The sequence below is a fragment of the Malurus melanocephalus genome, unplaced genomic scaffold (assembly GCF_030028575.1).
Source record: "Malurus melanocephalus ecotype Western Australia unplaced genomic scaffold, MMel_1.1 scaffold_442, whole genome shotgun sequence".
In the NCBI taxonomy this organism is placed as follows: Eukaryota; Metazoa; Chordata; class Aves; order Passeriformes; family Maluridae; genus Malurus; species Malurus melanocephalus.
The window spans coordinates 40,195-61,418 of NW_026623674.1; the positions used below are offsets into that span (position 1 = coordinate 40,195).

At 44.6% G+C, this 21,224-nt stretch overlaps 3 protein-coding genes across 4 annotated transcripts in view; 1 reads left to right on the forward strand and 2 right to left on the reverse strand.

Moving 5' to 3' along the window:
• Positions 1 to 1,340: 1,340 nt before the first annotated feature.
• MYCBP (MYC binding protein) lies at positions 1,341 to 7,001 on the reverse strand. 2 transcript variants are annotated; one of them, XM_057380267.1, is made up of 5 exons: positions 6,919 to 7,001; positions 6,647 to 6,719; positions 4,888 to 4,936; positions 4,042 to 4,171; positions 1,341 to 1,749 (listed from the first exon to the last, which is right to left on the reverse strand). In XM_057380267.1, exons 1-5 carry the CDS (start codon positions 6,931 to 6,933, stop codon positions 1,705 to 1,707), a joined length of 312 nt encoding a protein of 103 aa, XP_057236250.1. In that variant the 5' UTR covers positions 6,934 to 7,001; the 3' UTR covers positions 1,341 to 1,704. The 2 variants fall into 2 exon arrangements, with proteins under 2 accessions (XP_057236250.1, XP_057236251.1); XM_057380268.1 differs by lacking the exon at positions 1,341 to 1,749 and adding an exon at positions 2,333 to 2,395.
• A 2,005-nt stretch (positions 7,002 to 9,006) lies between these two features.
• GJA9 (gap junction protein alpha 9) lies at positions 9,007 to 11,221 on the reverse strand. Its single transcript, XM_057380290.1, has one exon. It carries the CDS (start codon positions 10,805 to 10,807, stop codon positions 9,278 to 9,280), a length of 1,530 nt encoding a protein of 509 aa, XP_057236273.1. The 5' UTR covers positions 10,808 to 11,221; the 3' UTR covers positions 9,007 to 9,277.
• A 4,955-nt stretch (positions 11,222 to 16,176) lies between these two features.
• Positions 16,177 to 21,224, forward strand: part of LOC130581894 (NF-kappa-B inhibitor delta-like) — a 7,854-nt gene continuing 2,806 nt past the window's right edge. Inside the window, exons 1-9 of the mRNA XM_057380291.1 lie at positions 16,177 to 16,363; positions 16,969 to 17,051; positions 17,142 to 17,175; positions 17,331 to 17,425; positions 17,924 to 18,108; positions 18,510 to 18,615; positions 19,292 to 19,438; positions 20,442 to 20,493; positions 21,000 to 21,157. Coding sequence (XP_057236274.1) covers positions 16,348 to 16,363; positions 16,969 to 17,051; positions 17,142 to 17,175; positions 17,331 to 17,425; positions 17,924 to 18,108; positions 18,510 to 18,615; positions 19,292 to 19,438; positions 20,442 to 20,493; positions 21,000 to 21,157 — 876 coding nt within the window. The 5' untranslated portion in view covers positions 16,177 to 16,347. The remainder of the gene's footprint in view (positions 16,364 to 16,968; positions 17,052 to 17,141; positions 17,176 to 17,330; positions 17,426 to 17,923; positions 18,109 to 18,509; positions 18,616 to 19,291; positions 19,439 to 20,441; positions 20,494 to 20,999; positions 21,158 to 21,224) is intronic.

Here is a 21,224-nt window from a genome sequence, read left to right on the forward strand (position 1 = left end):
CGGGCGGAAACCCAGCCGGCAGCCGGGCCACGGGAGCGTTCGCCGAATCGGCCGCCAAAGCRAACGTTACCTTGCGAAGCAAGATTCTTAACCAGTCATTAATTTTCTTCTTCAGGCACGCAAGTGAAGTTTTAACAAACATTTGGTATTTAAGGTTCACAAGATCCAGGTGCTTTCAGAGGGAAGCAAACACAGTAAGTTTGTATTACTTCTCTGGAACCCAACAGCTCGTTAGGAGTCTGTGCCCTGTGATGGGTTTGATTAGCACCTTTACCTGCCTTGCTGCTTCTTTAGTAAGCCGTGCCAGTCACATTACTCAGAAACATGTTCAGCTGTACATATCCCACAGCATTACCCTCTCCATATTTCCACACAGTACAACTTAATGCTAAGAATATGTTCCATTTTACATTCAAGTGAAGTTACTTCTGTCCTTTGTTCCAGAGATAGAAAAAAATTTCCCCTGCCTTTTTTTTTGTTTGGCTTTGGTATGTTGTTTCAGGCTGGKTTTTTTCTAATTAATGCTTTACAGACAGAATAGTATTTTCCCCTCATTTACCTCTCTTCTGGTCTRTTTAGGTCAATAAATACAAGAGTAAAGTATGCAATTATTATATTCACTAGCCCTTGATTATGACTAACAATGATCCCTCCAACCACATTCTCAAGATAATTTAGCTTCCTTATTTTTAGGATGGGTTTTGCAGACTAACAACCTATAAATCTAATACACAGGACAACTACTGCATTTCATTTCCCCCTTTATTTTTCCTGTCATCAGCTGCTTTTAAAGTACCTAGTTTAAGGGTAGGAAACAAATGAGAGCCCTTTATGGGGGAAAAAAAAAGTGATAATTCTTTAAAGGTCTACTTTGCATTTCAGAAAAGTCATGCAACCCATTCAGGGAAAGAGGAGACAGAACATAGGCAAAATGAATAATGATAAATCACATTGCATGCCACCCTGCTTGGATTTTATTTTCCCTGTTAGATGAATCAGAAAGCAGAACCGTCCACACTGTACTCTTACGTGTGCCAATGTAATTACACAGGACTTTCATTAGTAAGAATTTTGTATTATGCTCAGAACTGCACAGGCAATATCTAGATCAATACTCTAAGGCCCAGTTTCTGAGATGGAGTTAGAGATATGAACTGCATAGGAAAAGGTACACCTCATGCAAATGAAAGTGCAAGTTCAGTAGGTCCTGCATTTCAACACTCTGCTATATCCATCACTTGACTAATTGCTCATTTTATGCCCCTCTGAGTAGAGAGTTACCCTATCAGCTTCAGTAGAAGTCTCACCTCAGTGCCGAGTACAAACATAGTAATCTGAAGGTCCTGCTTTAGTTTACAGTTGGTCCATCAATGTCATGTCACCCCTTTCAGTTAAAAGAAAACAAAGAGACAGATCAGCAGTGCAACCGGACCATTGACCATGATGTGAAAATTACATGAAGCTGGCAGGCACAGTTATCTAAAAGTTAATCATAACCATCATCTTTTCTTAAACACAGAAAGCAAGAATGTTGGCCAGTATGGTTAACTCAGTAGTTGCCACTGCATCTGCATGCTCATGATAATGCATTCTTTCTTTAATGTGATGATGTAACAAAGTAGACAATGCAGAGTTTACACACACACAAACCACATTTCTCAGGAAGCCCTTTATTAAGTCAAGGCATTAAAGGAAAAACTACTGTTATTCACCATGCTTCTCATCTTGAGGTGCTTCATACTGAGCCAGCTGTGGATTTAAAGAAAGGAATTTAGTTAGTTGCAATATTTCATGTAAACACTCTATATTAAAGMAGCRTAGGAAAATGTATTGTCTGGACTTGTTCCATTTATTTTACATTTACTCACTCATCTTTATGCAAGTCCATTTTCAAGCCAGGCAATAAAGTAGCCCTTCTCCTAAAAGACCAATTTCTCACACTGTGTAACCATGCAGCCATAACAAGGTGGATTATTAAATGCACTTTGTAGCACACATKTCTTGCCCTTAAYTTTTCCTTGTTTCTTATTCTAGCARTCATTAAGTACTTTTCATCTTAGCAGCTGATAGTGATTAGTGTCCTACAAGCTTTATAGGATTAAATGAAACAGTCAGTCATTTTTATTGCAATAGTATCTAACCAAYGTTTCTTGTAATCATTGTAGCTCCCATTACGCTTTCTGGAGAGTATAGCCCGGGCAACTGTGCACTTAAATATGACCTTTGCTTGTAAAGTTAGTACCAAAGAAAGATWCGAAGGTGTTCACTTGACCTCAATGCAAGTTCAAGCAAGTTCAAGACAAGTTCAAGCTTCAAAACCAATTCAAGAATTAGGGCCRTCTCTCTGAAATATGCTGGTTCAGTTCACTCAATTAAGATTCCTGCCCTCTGCAAACTGCAGAGTGGGTTAAAAATAAACAAAGTACATAAAATAAATTTAAAAGCATAAATAAAAATAAATAATAAACAYATAAAAATAAATTAAAATATCCATGTGTTCCTTCCTACCAGCAACAGTAAATTGCAGCAATCATTCTGCTGCTAACAAGAACCACTAAAATTGTATTTTTTCATTGTTGTAGATTTTACTATAACAGATGACTAGTACACAACCTCAGTTTTCTTTTCTGCTAAGGACCTAACTGTTGACTTCTTGTCATCCTCCCAACACACACACAAATATCTGACATTCTGAGTAATAAAGGTAAGAAAAAAGATCTTCAGATAAATGCAACAGCGGTTATCAATAAATGCACAGATAAAGGGATGTATTTTATGTTAAGAGGACTACTCAAAGTTAAATGATAGTGTCCTCCCTGCATGCTGTGTGAACTTCTACAGCATGTAAGAATGGTGGGCATTACATTGCAGAGGAAATAAAGGGAAAAACCAAAACCCACTAATACTGGAAAAAGGATGTAAAGAAGTTATAATTTAAAGAATGAAGAACATGAAAACACAAATTAACCCATGATTACAAAAAGGCTTACTTTCCTGCAACAAGTTTTGACTTCTTTAAAAGACTTCTTTAGACGAAGACCCAGATTACTCTGCTCTCATCTGTCTACTTACTATCAGCTGCATTTTTAAGTCTGCTAAAACAAATGGCTGGTCTAGAGCTACTCCTTCTAAAATTCTGTTCTTTGCCATATTTCCTAGTAAGAAATAACAAAYGTAGCTGAGGATTCACAGTGGGTAACAGGGAAGAAGAATTACTAGGACACCAAGACGGCAATCTGGGCAAGAAATACAAAGGGGTAATGCCCAAGAATCCTTTCTCACAGAACTAAAGTGAGGTGGTTGCCTCCCAGTAAAAAATCATGGGTATTCACATATAACAGCCACCATCCTCTTTCAACAAATGCATGGAAACCTGCAGTGGCACATAAGCTATTAGSATATTAAGCATCTCAAGGGTTTCCTTCTTTAGTGTTATTAGAAGCTGTTCACACCTCAGAGCTCTCTAACAGCCTGCAGACTCATTAAAGAATAGACTTAGACAGCACTTCRGATTCTCTGTTGTTGCAGATAAATACCAGGGTCATTTTAGGTAGAAAGCGCAAATTATCAATCCACATGGATGCCTTCACTGATAATATCCTGCCACGTGTAACTCTGTGTCAAGTGACACAAAGTAATATAAAATATTCCTCCTTCAATTTGCCTTTTGAAAGCCTTTATAATGGATACATCACCTTGCTTGTTTTTCAAAACTGTCCTGAAAGCATGAGCTACATAATATCAGACAACTTAAACAGGACAGGACTGAATGACAATRCATTAGACGTGATAACAGACTTTCCCTAAATAAATAAAATCCCTAGTTTAGTAATATTTTCTATTATATTCTATAAGAAGTGTTCATAAAAAATAATAATCTTTACTACAATGAATTCTATCAGCATTTCTCAATCATGAGGCTAAACAGTGCAACATTTATCAGTTACTCTAATAGAAGAAAGTTAGCTGCATTGTAAGTATTACAATATTTTTCTTGTTGTATAATATGGAACTATAGAGTAACACCAAGTAGACTTTTACCTTGGTTTTCAGTTTTTTATTTTCTTCCAGCACAGCTTCATATTTTTCTTTCATCTCTGCCACTTCCAAGCGAAGTGCCTCTATTTCCGGATTCTCAGGAGCTGAAGCTCCCAGGTGATGCTTCAGAAAACTGATATTTAGATGTTAAGTATTTCTCCACTTATATAACCACATTTTCTTTTTAACACCCATGTTGAAGTTAACACTGCAGTACACGTGACCAAAATTGTAGTAAACCATTGAGATTATGACAGTGCTTTTTATCCTATGGAAAGAAGTTACAAAAATAAGAGAGCTTTTCAAATTCATAGCTATATTCCTTAAAAACAAACAAACAAAAACAAGATATCAGTACAAAATCTTACGTGTTACTATCCCCTTCTTTTCTCTTCTTAAATGCAGAAGTTTTGAAGAATGAAAAGAAATAACCAGAAAAAAAAGCGATACCCAAAAATGGAGGCTGCTTAAAAACAGCAAGAAACAAAATATGTTAATTCCCCCATCCCCTGTGTATTTTAAAAAAAAAACAACAAAAAAGGAAGTGTGAAGAAGCAAACTTCAGAACCCATAGTCACAGCAGAGACTCAAATCTAGCGCTGCAGGTCTACAATGCTCTGTAATGGCCTMAAACTTAGCTTCATAAGTGCCGGCATACTAAAATACCCAATTCTCTTGAATCCTTGTCAAACTCTGTGAGCTTGTGAAAATGCAATTATTATGTAAAATGCATAGACAAAAGCCAATTCTCAGTGCAAGGCTTTGAAATGAGCCTATCCAGTTCACCCACGAGTCAGAAGCAGCACTGTGCATGAAGTCTCAACAAGTCACAGCAGAGAAAAAGGATACTCCAGTGCACTATCTGGTTTCTCTGGCTCTTCATATAAGGCTACCAACACTGCAAATAGAAAATATTCAACAATTGCAAGAAGTTCATGCAACTCTTAAGTTTTTAAAACACATACCAGCGGTCAGAAAGCATACAAGYTGCCTTTCTCCATTTAACAAGATTTTCACCTGTATACTTTGACATAAGCAACAGGTCTGCTGTATAGGAGGGGGCAGAGCACAGCACTTAGTAACAGCTAAATAGAGTTTTCTTGTTCCCTAACCCCACATAATCTTTGGCTATTCTAGCACAGAATAGAAAAAAAGCCTGAACAGTTTTGCATATACCACATGTAACCTAGTACTAGCTTTCATCAGTAAGACTGAAATTCTAACGGTATTGTTCATACAACTTTTACTTAGGCTACATCTTTGAATCACAAGATATCAGAAGTTCTGTAACTTTCRGCATAAAAGCAAACCTAAAAGCAAACCTCCATTGAACACCTACAGTTACAAAACTAAATGGCTACTGTCAGAGCAGGTGACACTGATAATCTTTACRAATGTGGGCTCTAATGCCAAAACCACAGACACAAGCAGCAATATAACAACTTAAATAAAACTAGCCATACACATAGAAACATAACGGGAGATTCATRAATACCCAGAAAGTTCCCAAACGTAACTCCCTACTCTCCACAGGGGTGATGTGCCAGTTTCATATGTCCAAACTGCATAACTAAATTGGTTTTCTGCTATGCGCCTCCTAAGTTAAAGCAAAATTAGGATGCCTYACTGCTTGAAAGACTTGTTTTGCCATCCCACAGGTGGTATTGCAATTGAAAAATCAAGTGGCACACACCACGTCAAAGAGTGGCAAAGAGTGGCAAAGAGCACAGCAGCTATTCATTTGCCATCCTAGATCTGCTGCTCCCTCTTTAAACAGCATGTTTTCAATCAGAAATATTAACGGATTTTTGCCACATACTATTGGAAGACTCTCAAAAAAGRCTTCAGGATTTCAAAGACGCCAAGCCATGTGTGTCACGTTGAGCATCATAATWTTCTCCAGTTTGATACGGATAATCATTATTCCAGAACTTAGTTTCATTCATTTTGGAAAAAGCACKAAGCTCCACTCAGGAAAGGGTATTAAGCAATTGAAGTCTTTTTAAGATAACATTTTCTGTTGTTTCTCAAGCATTTACTTCCTCTCTAGAGCACTGGCAGARTAACAGTCCCCAGAACTGAACGAAAAGTACACAATTAAAGAAAATAACCAAAAGCACACATTAAAAGGAGCACTTTGACCGAGGRAGAGAGGTCTCCAACACACCACATGCGGGGAAAGGAACCGCCTTGCTGCTCTACACGCACCTCTACCAATGGACCCTCACAGGCTGAAGGTGCGAGCAATGAATGGTGTGCAGCTCACGGGGCACGTTTGCAGAGGCCCTCTGCCCTCTCCCAGCGTGCACCGCCTCGCCGCCCAGCTCGGACTCCATTTCCAGGCCACGCCGCACCAAGTTTTTTTTCCAGGCGAGTTCTCCTGCCGGCCGCCTCGCCGACTGAGGAGAAAAAGCGACCGGCGAGGCGAGGCGGGRAGCCGGTGGAAGAGCGGCAAGGCAAGCCCAAGGGACGACCGCAAAGCTGCCGTGAAGGGCGGGCAGCTGCTCCGCGGAAGCRGGACACCGTGAGAGGAACGGCACCCGCCCGCAACGCCCCCGGAGAGCGCCCGCTGGCCCCTCGGGCGATGCGACGCGAGCCACAGACTTACCCTTGGTGAGCATGTCCAGCACTCCCGACTTCTCCAAGTACTGGCGGAACTGCTCCCGTTTGGAGTCCGTGGCCTGAGGGAGGACGCCCACACGGTCAGTTCGGCGGCGCACCCCGCCTCGACTGCGGAGGCGGCCCTTTGGCCCAGGCCGGTCCCGCTCTCCGCCGCGGAGGCGGCACGAAGGGCCGAGCCGGTGTCGGTCGGCGGCCCGCCGCTCCGCGCAGACGGCACAGAGAGCGGCACCGCGCCCACGCCGGCGCGCTCCCCCCTACCTTGTAGTGCGCCATCTAACCCGCACCGCGCCTGCCCCGGCGCCGCGCCTGCGCCCTGCGCTTTAAGGCGGCGAGCGCTTCCCCGCGGTTACCGGAGCGACGGGGCGGCAGCAACGCCCTCGGCCTCCCCCGCGCGTGGGGCTCCGCGCGCTGCCCTCGCCCCCCTCACGGCTCCTCACGGCTCCTCACGGCCTCCTCACGGCCTCCTCAGGGCGTTCTCGCCGTCCTGCTCGTTGCCCGAGGGAAAGCCCCTTCCTTGCGCGGCTCTGGGCTTGTCCCTCTCCGCCCTGCTCTCCTCTCCGGCGTTTGGGAASCCGGCAATTCCGGGGCTCCTCAGCTGCCCGGGGGATGTCGCCACACACGGCCCCGGAGCTCCCCGGTGAGGGAGCAGTGTCGCGGCAGGAATCGTCCGGACCGGAGGGCGGCCTGAGCGGGGCTCCAGGGCGCGGTGTCTGTGAGTTCGGTCGGAGCTCCGAGCTGTCCCTCTGCTYGCTCGAGCAGTAGCTGCAGCTGACTGAAATCACAGGAGAAAGTTGCAGCTAGCAGCGGCTGCAGAGCTGCTCGGAAAAGTGATGTGCATCAAAAGGAGTTTTTTGCCTTAGCGCGTTCAAAAAAAAAACAAAACCAAAAATAAATTAAAAAAAAAACCAAAAAAACCCCCCAACAAACAAACAAAAAAAGAAAACGAAAAAAAAACCAGAAGAAATTATACCACTTTATTTTTCCGAAACTCTGTGGTATCTACTGATAGATAAAATCTATTTATTATAGAAATAATAAAAAAAAAGTAATAAAAAAATAAACCAACCAAATGATCTTGCATGTACGATGTTAGGGAGTTTTCGCACTTTTTCTCCACACTCTTCTGCAATGTTTATATTTTACAAGGGAATTAAGTTACTTTTTCGTTGGCAAGGTGCTGTGATGAAACAGAATGTTTTACTCATGTCCAGACACAAAAAAGTTGATAAAATTCCTCTCACAACAGCAGAAAACCAAATTCTTTTGTAACTTCTATTGAAAAACAAAAATACAAATGCCATATCCTATACATGAATATCTAAATGCTATAATTTCTATTATTTAGGCAGCGAGAACAGAGTGCATTAGTTCTAGGCTTTTTATTAGGAAGAGATTAAATACAAAACAAGCATTAGCAGTTATTGCCCACAGAATCTTATGTATCAAGAAATGCAAGAATCAAAGCCACAGCAGCAGCATTAACTTGCCTAAATCACACTATACCTTTAGCTACATTCCAGTATATTACTCCAGTATATTATTCCAGTAAATTTTACAGTGTAAACACAATTGTGTAGGGCTGTATTTATGTATACACATGGAACAATACTAGTTTATCAGAATTTGGGGGAGAGATAGACAAAAATGGAGTAGTTTTACTGTTTGATAAACCTTTTATATGTCTTTTGATACCGTAACTAAAAGCAGGAAGGTGCTACCATACTTTGATACCATAACCAAAGCAGGAAGGTGCTCTTTTTTGTTCTCTGTTCTTAGTTTTATTGTCTTCTATTTTCCATAGTAAGCCTTCTGGTTTGTGAAATTCAAAATGCCTGATTAATAAATTTCAGCAACTTGTTTTCTGATCTTGCTATCGTAAGTTATGAAAAATGTCAAAATTAAGGCTCACAACGTGTGAGTAATTTGTGATGCTTTACAAATGTTGTGGTGTATTGAATTCTATAAGAAATATACTTTGATTTTTCTGCTGAAGAAGTCAGTGGCAATACACTGAAAAAGAAAAAGTGTACCATGGAGTAAAAGAATTAGTGATCTGTATTTCAAATTTTTTCTCCTTATATTTGACACAGTTTGAACAGTGGAATATGTCTGACGTTCTGCTTTCAGACAGCTATCAAATGTCTGTTTGAATTTTCAGACCGATTAAGCAGAAACATGTTTACCAATAAATTCTTCCGAGAGCACCAGTGTCATCCTTAGCTTAATTTGATTTACTTAATTTTGATTTTTACTCTTTGTAAAAAATATTGTTAGACTGTAAATTTTTTCTTCTACTTTTATTTAGTTTAAATAGTATCACTTGTGATTTTATGACTGATGTTTCCTAAAATGTGGACTGATAGGATGTATGCTTTTCTTTTCAGCTGGAGTGTAGAAGTTTATACACTGAGGTCTATGCCACTTTTTCATTACAAAGGAAGCAAAGGACTGTTTAAAATTACTGAGCTACTATTCGATGGGTTACACAACTTTTCTATCTGTGTAAACAGCTGGTTAAAGTTGAATGGTTTAGCTACACTTACACATCGGTCTGGGTTATGTCTCTGCTCAGGAATTATCCCAGCATTGGTTACTGCAGCTGATGGGTTAACTCATGCTATATTTGAAGATCAGTGGGAGCACGCCTACTGCTGGCATTACTTGACTGTGACTGTTGCCTTGACAGAGAGAAAAGCTTGGGACTGTTCCAGTTTCTACTTTGTGTTGATTGTGAGCTCTCCTGCCCTGTAGAGTCAGGAGTGTCTGGTTGGCTGGAATTTTTTACATCAGCATTACAAGGAATTTGGGCTTTGTTTACACTGAAACTGCTTTGTCTTCTGTCAGTGTTCTTTGGAAGAGAATTTGTTGATGCTCCTGTGCTCTCAACCATTGCCTGTTGTCTAAAACTGGTGCTAGGAAAAGTTGTATCAGGTTGCAATGAAGTTTGAGATGGCATCTCAGCAAAGCTTGTCAAGCACATGTTTGAAGTTGTGTCTGCATTCTGAGTAACAACAAGAAAATGTTTCTTTTCAGCTTCTTTCTGTGCCTCATGCTCTTCAGTCCAAAGGTCACCAAGAAATTCTTCATTGTTATTTGTGCTACTATTTTGAGTCTGATTGTCTAAAGCATTTGTAGCTGGCCTCTTTGGTGATTTATTTTCCTGATTGCAATGGGTGTAATTGCTGCTGTTTTCTGTACAGTTATTTGGTGCAGACTGAAACACAGAAGGAGARTTTAAAACTGGGTAGAGCATAGTGTCAGTTTGCTTTTCCATCAGAAAGGTATAACTGCTAAGTGCACAAGGAAGAGTTTTCTGAGGGGTGGTGGATATTCCRAAAGAAGAGTGATGTATCACAGAGTATTTCTTAGATTTGTTTGTGTAGAAACTGTCAGAGTAATCCTTGTTTTTATTCTGCTCACAGAGTCCCATTTTAATTTTTCGGAATCCTAARTGGATAATTTCTAGAATATTTAAAAGCAATGATACAGTTGCTATTGATTGCATAAATAATATAAACACTGTCTTTTCTGTTGGTCTAGATACAAAGCAGTCAACTGTGTTTGGACATGGGTCTCTCTGACATTTATATAGGGGATCTAAGTGAAAGCCATAAAGAAGATACTGCCCAATCATAAAGCCAACTTCCACTGCAGATCTTGTGAAAATATGTATCACATAAGTGCAGAGCAAAGAACCTCTYAGCGGTGCTTTGTTTAGCTTCTTCTGATCCAATTGCCGGAGTTCTCTCTCCAGTCTTTTACGGTTTTCTGTCATTTCTARTTCAGTGCTTTCAAGTTCCACCCTTACCTGAGCTTTCTTTTTTTGCCTYTCTTTTTCCAATGCTCTTAGTCTGTATAAGGCATGACCCATATATACCAAGGAAGGGGAAGATACAAATATAACTTGCAAGACCCAGTATCTTATGAGAGAGATGGGAAAGGCCTCATCATAGCACACATTTCTGCAACCAGGCTGCTCGGTATTGCATATAAATTCTGATTGTTCATCATTCCAAACATCCTCCGTTGCCACTCCAAGGACAAGCATTCGAAATATGAAGAGGATCGTTAGCCATATCTTTCCAATAATAGTGGAATGAATGTGGACCTCCTCTAAAATGCCTCCAAGGAAATTCCAGTCTCCCATGCTTATTTTGCCATATTAACACTAAAATCTATGAGAGAAAAAAGTATCAAACATTGTAAAAGCTGCATTCCTTACTTAATGCATTGTGAAAAAAACAACACTGGGAATGACTATCACATCTCACACTGTAACCATGACAACATGACCAACTGCTCATTGATAATCTAGGTGTTATKTTCTCTAATCTGTGAGATGGAGAACTGCATCAGCTTCTTGTGTCTACTTTATTATTAACACCCCAATAGGCACATGACTACAAGATATTGAACACCCTCAGTCTGCATCAGATCACTGGAAACTAGAGAGCCTGACTTGTAGCAGGATTTTAAGAGCATTATGCGATCCATTTGAACCATCATCCAATAGCAATGTGAGAGCAGTACATTTTTATTTAGGACACTTATCAAGGTACGGGAATATCCTCTTTTTTGGATGTTCCAAGCCCCATGTCACAGCTGTAATTATGGCAGTCTAATTACTGTTTCATAGAGAAAATTGGTTATATAAAGGAGCTCAAGAGGGAATAAATCATCTCACAAAAAGTATTTTTAATTAAAAGGACATGTTTAAGCATATTCTGTGAAGACATTTGCTTTTGGTTTATGGATGTCAACAATAAATAAATAGTATTACTGTAATTGGTCTAGTTTCCTCTGATCAATGATCCCTGCATTCAAAACAGTAAATAGAGTGCCTAAGTGTCAAGCATTATTATCTTTGGCCACAACTCTTAGAAAAAATAAATTATTTACACAAAAATTCTTTACCAGCATTTTTCTAAATGRCTGTCATCTGAATACAGATAAACTRRTAATAARTTGTGTAATTGTACACCTGCATACAGATAAACTGGTAATAAACTGTGTAATTGTACATCTCACCTTTCCTCCATATGTTTGTTTCTCCATTAACAGGACGCTACATTGCAGACAAGATTTTGAATTCCTTTTCAGTATTTATGTTATTGTATACRYATACAATTGTAACAWTTTTTTTAATTTGTGGGGACAAGCCAAACACCTGTACATTTTCATTGTGTGTACAGCACAATTCAATAGAATAGTATCTTATTTTGGTATTTTTTAGGATAAAGGGGCTTTAGCATAGCATTTTCTTTTCAAATGGGATTAATTTTCACCCTGTGAAACAGGAGTGCTAACAAGTCACAGAAGCTGGACTCTTATGGCTGCAACACTGATGTCTGTAGAGGAATCGTTACGTTAAGCTTTCTAAACATGAAAATACTTTTGCAAATCAGTACATGAATAGGCAARTTAGACATTTTTGAAAGAAAAACAAATTAAAAATAAATGGTAAATTAAAAATAAAACATACCTTTTTCTACAAAAATGTGTATAATTGAACATCTGCGACGTCCAATAAAAAGTTATAACCCCTGCCATCTTCCGTCTATGTGAGTAAATTCACACATTATAAGCAGTTTATTTTGCTACAGGAGCAAGTGATAGAGTGTGAGCTTTGCACATGGAATTTATATTTGCTAGGGCTGAAGGGAGGAGAAAATCGATCTATTGTTCAGTCCACTACTGCTCCAAGCATAATTTAATTATGAAAGGTAAAATATACTCATTTTTAAAAAGTTGGAAATAAAATACCTGCAGCTTTAAGTTCTTTGAGGTTGTCTTCTCTTTTGCCTCTGTATCACCTTCTAAATTTTAAGAACAGTCTTAGCCTCAGAAAAAAAGAACAAAAGAGAACTTTTGTTCTGTTTTAGTTTACACATCTCTGTAGTAGTAAACATTCCGTTTCTGCGCAAAAGAAAGTAAATCTTCCCAAACACTATGATTGTCAATTTGTGCAGACAGTCTGTTCTCCTGCAACAGCTTAGCACCACACTCCCAATGTAAAAACATCAATGGCAGTACTTTTTGTCCCTCCAAACTCATTCCCTCCATTGSTCTCTTTAAAAATTCCCCTTGGCACATGAGGATAGATCACAGATTGTAATTTAAGATGATGCATGAAAATTATTTAAGAAAGTTTAAAGTTCTACTTGATTTTTTTTAGGCCATCAGACTGCTACAGTCCATTCTGGGTACTGATGGTAAGCTGGGGAAACCCTTTCAAACACTCTAAACATTAAGAAGTGTTCAGCAGTGGGAGGGAAAAAGACCTCATTTTACAAAAAGGAAAAAAAAAATGTTTATTTTGTGTGCAAAAATTGTTCTACAGGCAGCATTAGCAGTGCAGTGGCCAAGGGCACAGATTCTTTAGCCATGCCTGGTGTTAATGTGCAAGTCCACTGCCAGGACTGAAATGAGTTAAAAAGCACATCTAGCACTATAATGTTCTTTTAGATGATCCTCTTCAGCACTCTGGAAAAGTGYAGTGCTGATTCAAATGTCCTATAAAGGTTGAATAAACTTCCCCTGCTGCAAACTCTAAAAAGCTAATCATTATMTTTTAATTTTGGCACTGAAGATCAGTCAATAGGTCATGTCCGATTTCATACTTAAATGACAGCTTGCCTGAAAGTGCTCAATCATTTTAGCAAGCTARCAATCTACAGCCAGCTGTTTCTATGAAGTACTTAAACCAGGATTCTAATCATACATCTCTTCTATCAAGTACTTAAAGTACGTTTCTAAATATTTTTCTGTTATTGATAAAAAATGCTTTCTGTGTGTTGAAGTGATCCAGACACCCATACCCCTGCCAGCTCATGCAAAGATGCTGAAGCTTTGTTTAAAACCCCAAGTGTTTGGTGAGGCTGAGCTACCATGGCTGGAGATTTACTTGTTAAAACGTTAAAAAAAAGTTAAAATGTTAAAACTCGTTTAAACGTTAAAACAAACATTTAACGATCTGCACACAGTGTTCCAGGATGMACTATCTCAAGTCATGAGRGAAAATAAATTCAAGTGTCAACAAYAATTTCATAGTGCTGGGTCTGYTTTTTAATTTAGTTCAGACATCTTGCAACTACTATTTACACAAACTGTTTATTTCAACGTTCAGTATTTAGTAACTTAGTGATGTAAGGAGAGACTAYTCATTTTTCTTCCAGCTTCACTGGCTTTTTATCAGTGGTGGATTCACTGCAAAACATTCCCTAAATTTTTATGGCTATACTGTGCTTTCTTAGCTTCAGATCAAATGTCACAGTAAGCCTCCAATCATGGAAATATTCTCTGAAGAGCAAGGCCTTTTCATTTCCATACATCAATAATGTGCACTTTGTATGTAGAATGGATTTTTACTTTCTGCTATATCCGTCTGACCTACAATGGAGYGAGATAACTAGAGGCACAATCATCAGTGATGCATCCTACAGGTTTTCAGGGTAACATGAACCCATTCCCATAGTTTTCTTTCAGTGGTGAAGTAGAATAAACTGCAATAATGAGAAATTTGAACAACTGTACTACCCAATGTTRTCTTTAGGACTGCCAAATYCAGCAGAACTGTGTTTGAAGGCAGAATAGAGATTATAGTATAAAGATGGAAGCACATATTCTTCACATTTGTCTATTTTCTGTGCTGCCTTATAGATTCACTTTTGATTGCTAAGATACACATGCAAATCAGTAGGTGCACATTTATATTTTCACTTTCACAAGCAAATTTTCTGAAGATGCCCTGGCYTGTACCAGAAAGTTTAAGGGGTTTTTTTACAGTTTCTGTCTTTATCTTAGTTCGCTGTTGATGTTTTTTTAATTCATTCCTCTTTTAGTTCCTTAGCTTTAAAATTTTGGATTTTCTGTATACTTTTATCTAGCTTGCTGTCTTTTCCTCTCTTAATCCCTTGTCTTTAAAATTTTTAATATATACACACACTGGTAGTGTAGCTTTCTGTACCTTTTTTTAGTTCTCTCCTGACCTTGCTCCATTTTGCATTTTCGAGTTTCTTTCCATGTCTACTTTATTAGGCTCCTTCTTTAATTTTTTCCTTCTTTTCTGCCTGCRCTGTATCCATCTCCTGGGCTCAGGGTCAGTGTGTGTTTGGGGCCAGCAGAATAGAAATGGGCTTCACCTGTGGTCTGCAGCACCTAGATTGTACTCATGATGTGTGAAAGTGGCTGAGCCAAGGATTAAAAATGGCTTCAGGAAGGGATGGGCTGGGGCAGCAAAAGGTGCAGCCACTGAGGCAAAGAGCCTGGGGTATATAAGCTGCATCCTCTAGTCAGAGTGCTTTGCTGTTCCTTCAGTTGCTGGCTGCTCTTGAGCTGTTTCAGCTCCTTGGGCTGAAACAATCCTTCTCAATCAGGCTAATTTGAAACAGAGGCCCGACAAATTTAAGAGAATGAGAATAGACAACTTTAATCCAGGCCTAACAGGCACCCTCGTACATTAGGGCAGACAAAGYCTCCTCCTGAGGTTACACTCAAAGTGGACACAGAGTCACGAGATCTTCACTTTTGTAAGTTCTGCCKTATTAACATACTGGGTCTTCATTCTCCAATGATTTTTTTCAGGTGATGATGTCAACCACCCCAAAATTGGTCYCCCCACAACTCGCTGTTGTTTCCATATTTTGGGGCTCTGAAGCAGCAAGGTGTCCTTGGATTCAGGCTCAGAGAGGAATTGTTTTGTCTAAAGATGTGAGAACGGTAGTTTTAGTGCTGTACTAGAGAAGTACAAGAATACAGATGCATGAAAATATAGAAACTAAAAATCCTAAGGCATCAGGGCAGGTGTGTTCTACCATTTGGGGAAGTGGAGCTGCCTGTCTGAGTAAGCTTCAGGACTGGTCAAGGTTCAGCAGCCTATGTAGTAGAAAGTACACTTGTGACACCCATCTCAATTGGGATCCTGGAGGAAACCCCCCTGATGTGCGTCATCCCCTGAAACAAAACCACCAACCTTGGTGGTCTCAGGGGTTTTCGTATCTCAGCGGTTCTTGTGGTTTCCTGGAGTTGGGTGTCCCATGTGCCAGAGATTCTCACCAAAACTGGGCAGAGCCCCACCATCTTAMATGCCCCGCCAAGTGGGTCAGAAATGTCCCTCAAATAGGGCAAAGATTCCCCCAAATGGGTAAGACACCCCACCCTGCAGAACGGGGGATATGGAGGGGAGCACTGACACCMTGCAAATTGTGGGTAGGGGGACAGCCTGGTGTATCATCCCCCACCCCATAAAGGCATCATCCCTGGGATCTTGAGAGTCTTCATGGTCTTGGTGGGTCTCATGGTCTTCTAGGGCTGGGGAGACAGAGCCCCCACCTAGAATAGGGAAGAGAGCCCTCCAAACGGGGCTAAGATTCACACAAAATAATGAGGGTGTGCGAGTCCTGGATGGTCACCCCAAACCTGTGTTGATGACTCCATAAAGGAACAACTCAGGATCTGTGACCCCTCCCGACACCCCCAAATGCCCCCGGCCCCGGGTGACCCGGCCACCTTCATCCATCCATTGTGTCCCACGGGCCCCTCCGAATCCCCGCCCTGTGTCACCCTCGCAACGGTGACAGCGTTGGCGTTTTGGTGGCGTTTCCCTCCGGGGCGGGGCTTCCTCCCCCCGGTCTCCCCAAAACCGTCCCCGCGGCCGCCCCGGCCCCATTTGGCCCCGGACCCCGCGGAATGCGGCCCCAGAGAGGTATGGGGGAATTTCAGGGGGTGAGGGGTGTGTCGCGGGCCCTTTARGATCCGCTCTTAGCGGGCTCTTAGCCTTTTAAAAGCTCTGGGACAGGGTGCTGGCTGTTTTAAACTCTTGGGAGGAAACGCTGGCCTTTTAACACCCCTTTAGGGGACACTGGCCCTTTAAGTCTCGCTTTTTGGGGACGTTTAAGAGAGACAAGAAGGGAATGCTGACCCTTKATGAGAGCTGGGGGCGAGGAGCGGGGTCAGTGGCCCTGAGGGAGCGGGGCAATGCCCGGGCCCTCCCGCGGGATTCTCTTCTCCCCTCAGGGCCGGGGGTTGGCGGTGCCGCGGGGGCGGTGGTGACGAATGGGAATCCCCGTGACGGCACCACAGGGACATTCCCGCCTCGCTGGGGCGGGGGAGGGCCCAGCGGTTTGGGGGAACCCGCTTGGGACATGGGGGATTGGGGGGCCAGGGGGTTTGAGGGGCCTGAGGAGTGCAGGGGAGACCTCCTACCGTCTGGGTGAGACACGGGGGTTTGGGGGAARCCTGAGCGTTCGCAGGGGTTCTAGGAGTTTTCAGGGTTCGCCGGCATCCCAGTGATCCCTCAAATCCCGCCAGGTCCGCCCCGAGCCGCTCCGCCCCAGACGGTGAAGCAGCTGCTGAAGGAGCTACGGCAGAGCAGAGAAGGGGCGAGATCTCCGGTGGGTGAGCCCCTCTCCCAGATGGCCCCGTTCCCCGGGACACCCCCACTCCCCTCGCTGACCCCCTTCGCTGTCCCCTCTGTCCCCCAGGTTTTGGCTCTGCCCTCCTCGCGCCCCTCGGATGGTGAGTGAACTCCGACCCCCCCAGATCCTACCCCACTTACCCTATGCTCCCTAAACCCTCTCCATGCCCCCTCCCCACGCCCTAGTCCCCCACAATCCTCCCTGTGTCCCCCAAGTCCCTCCCGATGTCTCCCCCATCACCTGCTCTTCCCTCAGGTGACCCCTGGCCCGGCGCCCCCCCCAGTGACCCCGGCGGTGTCCCACAAATGCCGCCCCATGGGGGAAGGGCCCCCGGTTTGAGGGCTTTTCAGGTGAGGGGGGTCGGAGTGGGAGAAGGGGAGAAATGGGGGATGCAACTGGGGGGTTAAAGAGGGGCCAGTGTGGTAAATAGGAGTCAGTGGGGGAAAATGATAGGGCAATGGGGGAGAATGGAGGGGAATGGGAGGGGATAGGGGAAATAGGGGGAGAAGAAAGCAAAGGGTCCCCCCCGAGGGGGAGAATGGGGGGGAACTGACAACTGGGGAGAGGAATGGTGGAGCAATGGGGAGTCAAATGGGGACAATAAGATGGTGAAGGGAGGGAATGGGGCAAAATGAAGAAAGCAATTGGGGGCAGTGGAGGGGCAACAGGGGGGCAGTGGGGGCAGCAATGGGGGGAAATGATGTAAATGGGGGCAATAGGGTGGCAGCTGGGGAGGCAAAGGGAGGAAAATGGGCTGGGTCATTAGGGCAGGATTTGGGGGGGCACCTGGAGCCCTGGGGGATAACTGGGACTCAGCCCCTCACCATCTTGACTGCTGTCCCCCCAAGGCTGCTGCCACCCCYGGCCCTGCCTGGCCTTATCCCACGGTGCTGTGGGGAGAATTTGGGGGCTCTGCCGTGGGAAGGGAGACCCCAGGCCCGAATCCTGAACCCCAGGAAYTGGCAGCCGCCCGCGCCGCTCTGAGGGGCCGAGACCCCCAGGAACTGCTGCGACAGGACGAGGAGGGGGACACGTGAGTGACGGGGACCAGAGAAGGGCACTGGGGAGTATGGATGTCATGAGGGGGTATGGGGTCAAGGGGTCCGTGAGAGGTCAAAAGGGCTAAATGGGAGGCATCAATGGGGCGGCATTTGAGGGAGTCAGTGGTTCAGTGGTGGGGGCAGTGGGGTGAAGTGGGATCAGTGCAGATGGTCAGTGTGGGGTAAACAGGAGAGTCAATGTAGAGGTCAGTGGGGGGCCAACTGGGAGGCAGTTGGGGAGTCAGTGGGGCAAGAGGGTGCTGGGGAGTCCCACGGGGTGGCTGGGGAGGGGCCATGGTGTGACAAGTCCTTTTGGTGGGTCTGGGTTCTGGGTGGAATRTGGAGGGCAGGAAGAGGGGCAAGGGGGTCCACTGTAACCCTCCTCCACCCCCAGGCTGCTGCACGTGCTCTGTGCTGGGGGGCTRTGGGCGCCCGCCCGGGCTGCAGCAGAGACTCTGAGGGACCTGGGGGGACTCGAGGTGCGGGAGCACCAGGGCAAGGTGAGGGGGGGACACACCTGGGGGGGCTGAGGGGGCATCTGGAGGAACTCAAGGTGCAGGAACACCTGGGCAAGTTTGGGGGGAGGTGGGCTGGTGAGGCTGGAAAAGCAAGAACACCTGGGAAAGGTGAGGGGAGGGCACTGAGTGTAAAGAAGGGATTATAGGGGTAATTAAATGTATCTTGCTGGGGTAATAGGAGGTTATGGGGGTAAAAAGACAATAATGTAAAAAGGCAAGATCAGAGGGGTTATGAGGGTAATTAATAATGGGGATGGGGTAGTTAATTCTGGGGTAATTAATCCCAGTGTTCTGTTGCAGCATAATAACAGGGGAAATGGGGGAGTGATGGAAGATAAAAGACTAATTAATAATGGGGGTAATTAATACTGGAGGGTATAAGGGATGATTAGTGATCAGGTAATTAGAGGCCACTAAAGGGCTAATGGCAATTAATAGCAAATAATTAATGAGGGAATGATCAGAGAATGAATAAAGAGGACAGAGCTGTAACGGAACACCAGGGTGGTAATTTGAGGGTTTGGGGTGCTTGGTGCCCCTCAACCTCCCCTGACTTTTCCAGACCCTACTGACGTAACTTTTTTCCCCACCAGAGCCCCCAGACCCCTCTGAGCACCCTTTCACTCTCTCCCTGCGCCCCCCCATTTTATCCCCCCAGACTCCACTGCTGGTGGCAGCAGCAGCTGCAGCCCCAGAGATTGTGAGAGATCTGCTGGTCCTGGGGGCAAATCCTGATGCTGCTGACCACTGGGGACGCACAGCCCTGCACCTGGCTGCAGCCTATGGGCACCCTGAAATCCTCCAGGTGAGACCCCAACCCCCAAATCCTCCRGCTGAGATCCCAACTCTAAATCCTTCAGGTGAGGCCCCCCCCCAAAACACCCCAAATCTTCCAGCTGAGAACCCCAAACTCCCAAATTCTACAGGTGGGGCTCCCAAACCCCAAATCTTTCAGGGGAGACACAAAAAGGCTGAGAGAATTGGGATTGTCCAGCTTGAAAAAGAGAAGCTTTAGGATGACCTAATTGCGCCTTTCAGTATCTGAAGGGAACTTTCAGGAAAGATGGAGCAACACTTACAAAGGCCTGGAGTGACCAAACAAGGGGAAGCTTTTTTTTTTTTTTTTTAATTGAAAGAGAAGAGCTTAAATTAGCTATTCAGGAAAAAAATTGTTTCCTGTGAGGGGGGGAGGCCCGGCAGAGGGTGCCCAGAGAAGCTGTGGCTGTCCCATCCCTGGAAGTGTCCAAGGCCAGGTTGGACTGGGCTGGGAGCACCMTGGGACAGTGGAAGGTGTCCCTGCCATGGCAGGGGTCTGGAACAAGATGATCATCGAGGTCCCTTCCTACCCAAATCATTCTATGATTCTGTTCTATTCAACCCTACATCCTACTGGTATAACCCCCAAATCCCTCTGAGCACCCCAAAATTGTACAGCTGAGACCCTCCAGGTGTAGCCCGAACACAACCCACTGGGGCCCCAAATCCCACAGGGGGGACCCCAAATCTTCCAGGTGAGGCTCCCCAAATCTTCCACGTGTTAACCCAACCCTCCAAGTACCCCAGGTGCAAACCCAACACCACCTCTGGCTATCCCAAATCCTCCAGGTGTCCCTATGAGATCCTAAACTCCCTTGAGGGACCCCAAATTTCTCATGGGRGACCTCCCAACATGTTCCAGTTATTTGAGAGGGACCCCAACCCCAGAGGGAGGGAACACAAAGGAGGCCCATAAAGGAGGTCTCCCTTTGTGGAGGGAGACCAGGGAACCAGCCTGTGGGCTCCCCAAATTTCTCCTTTTGCCTTCCCAGGCCATGATGTCCTCAGGCGTCCCTGTCAACATGGAGACCAGAAATTTTGAGGGTCAGCAAATTTGGGGGGGGGGCAAGGGTGATGGAGGGGCTTGGGGTGGGTCCCTGGTTTTGGGGGGAGGGGTGATTCTTGAGGAGTCCTTGTTTGGGTGGGACTGGGGAGAGTTCAGTTGGTAGGTCTCCAAATGGGGGTGTGGGGAAAGTGGGGCACAGGGGGGAACAGGGGTCCATGATTCGGGGTATCTGAAGAGTCCCCAATTTCAGGGTGCCTTGGGAGAGTCCTGCTTGAGGGGTACTCAACATAGGAGGGGCTTGGGRGTCCCTGGTTTGAATGGGCCCCTGGRGATCCCCATTTTTGGGTAGTTCTTKGGGGGGTTCCTGGTGGATGCATCCCTGTTTTGGGGACATGGGGGGTCTTCAGTCTGGGGGTCCTAGCTGATGGTGGGAGGGTCCCGGGGGTGTTTCTGTACTTTGAGGGGATCCCTGGGAGGGTTCCAATTCCAGGGGGGCCCTGTTTGTRGGAGGAGCCCTTCCTGACCCCTGTGGGTTCCCCCCCAGGTCAGACCCCTCTGCACTGTGCTGTCCTGGCCCACAACGCCTCGCTGCAGGGAGGGTACCCCCCCACGGGGGGCTCTGCAGGGGGGTCCCGCACTCCCCAGGACCGACTCCGCTGTGTTGAGCTGCTACTGCAGATGGGGGCAGACAGCAGCAGCCAGGTACAGACCCCACAAAGACCCCCAGGTACCCCATGACCCTCCAGGTGTCCCTCAGATCCCCTGGGCT

Coding starts and splice junctions, on each gene's coding strand:
- MYCBP (XM_057380267.1), bottom strand. Junction 4,172..4,887: donor AAACCAGATAGTGCACTGGA/GTATCCTTTTTC, acceptor TCTAAATATCAG/TTTTCTGAAGCATCACCTGG. Junction 1,750..4,041: donor ATAAAAAACTGAAAACCAAG/GTAAAAGTCTAC, acceptor TTAAATCCACAG/CTGGCTCAGTATGAAGCACC.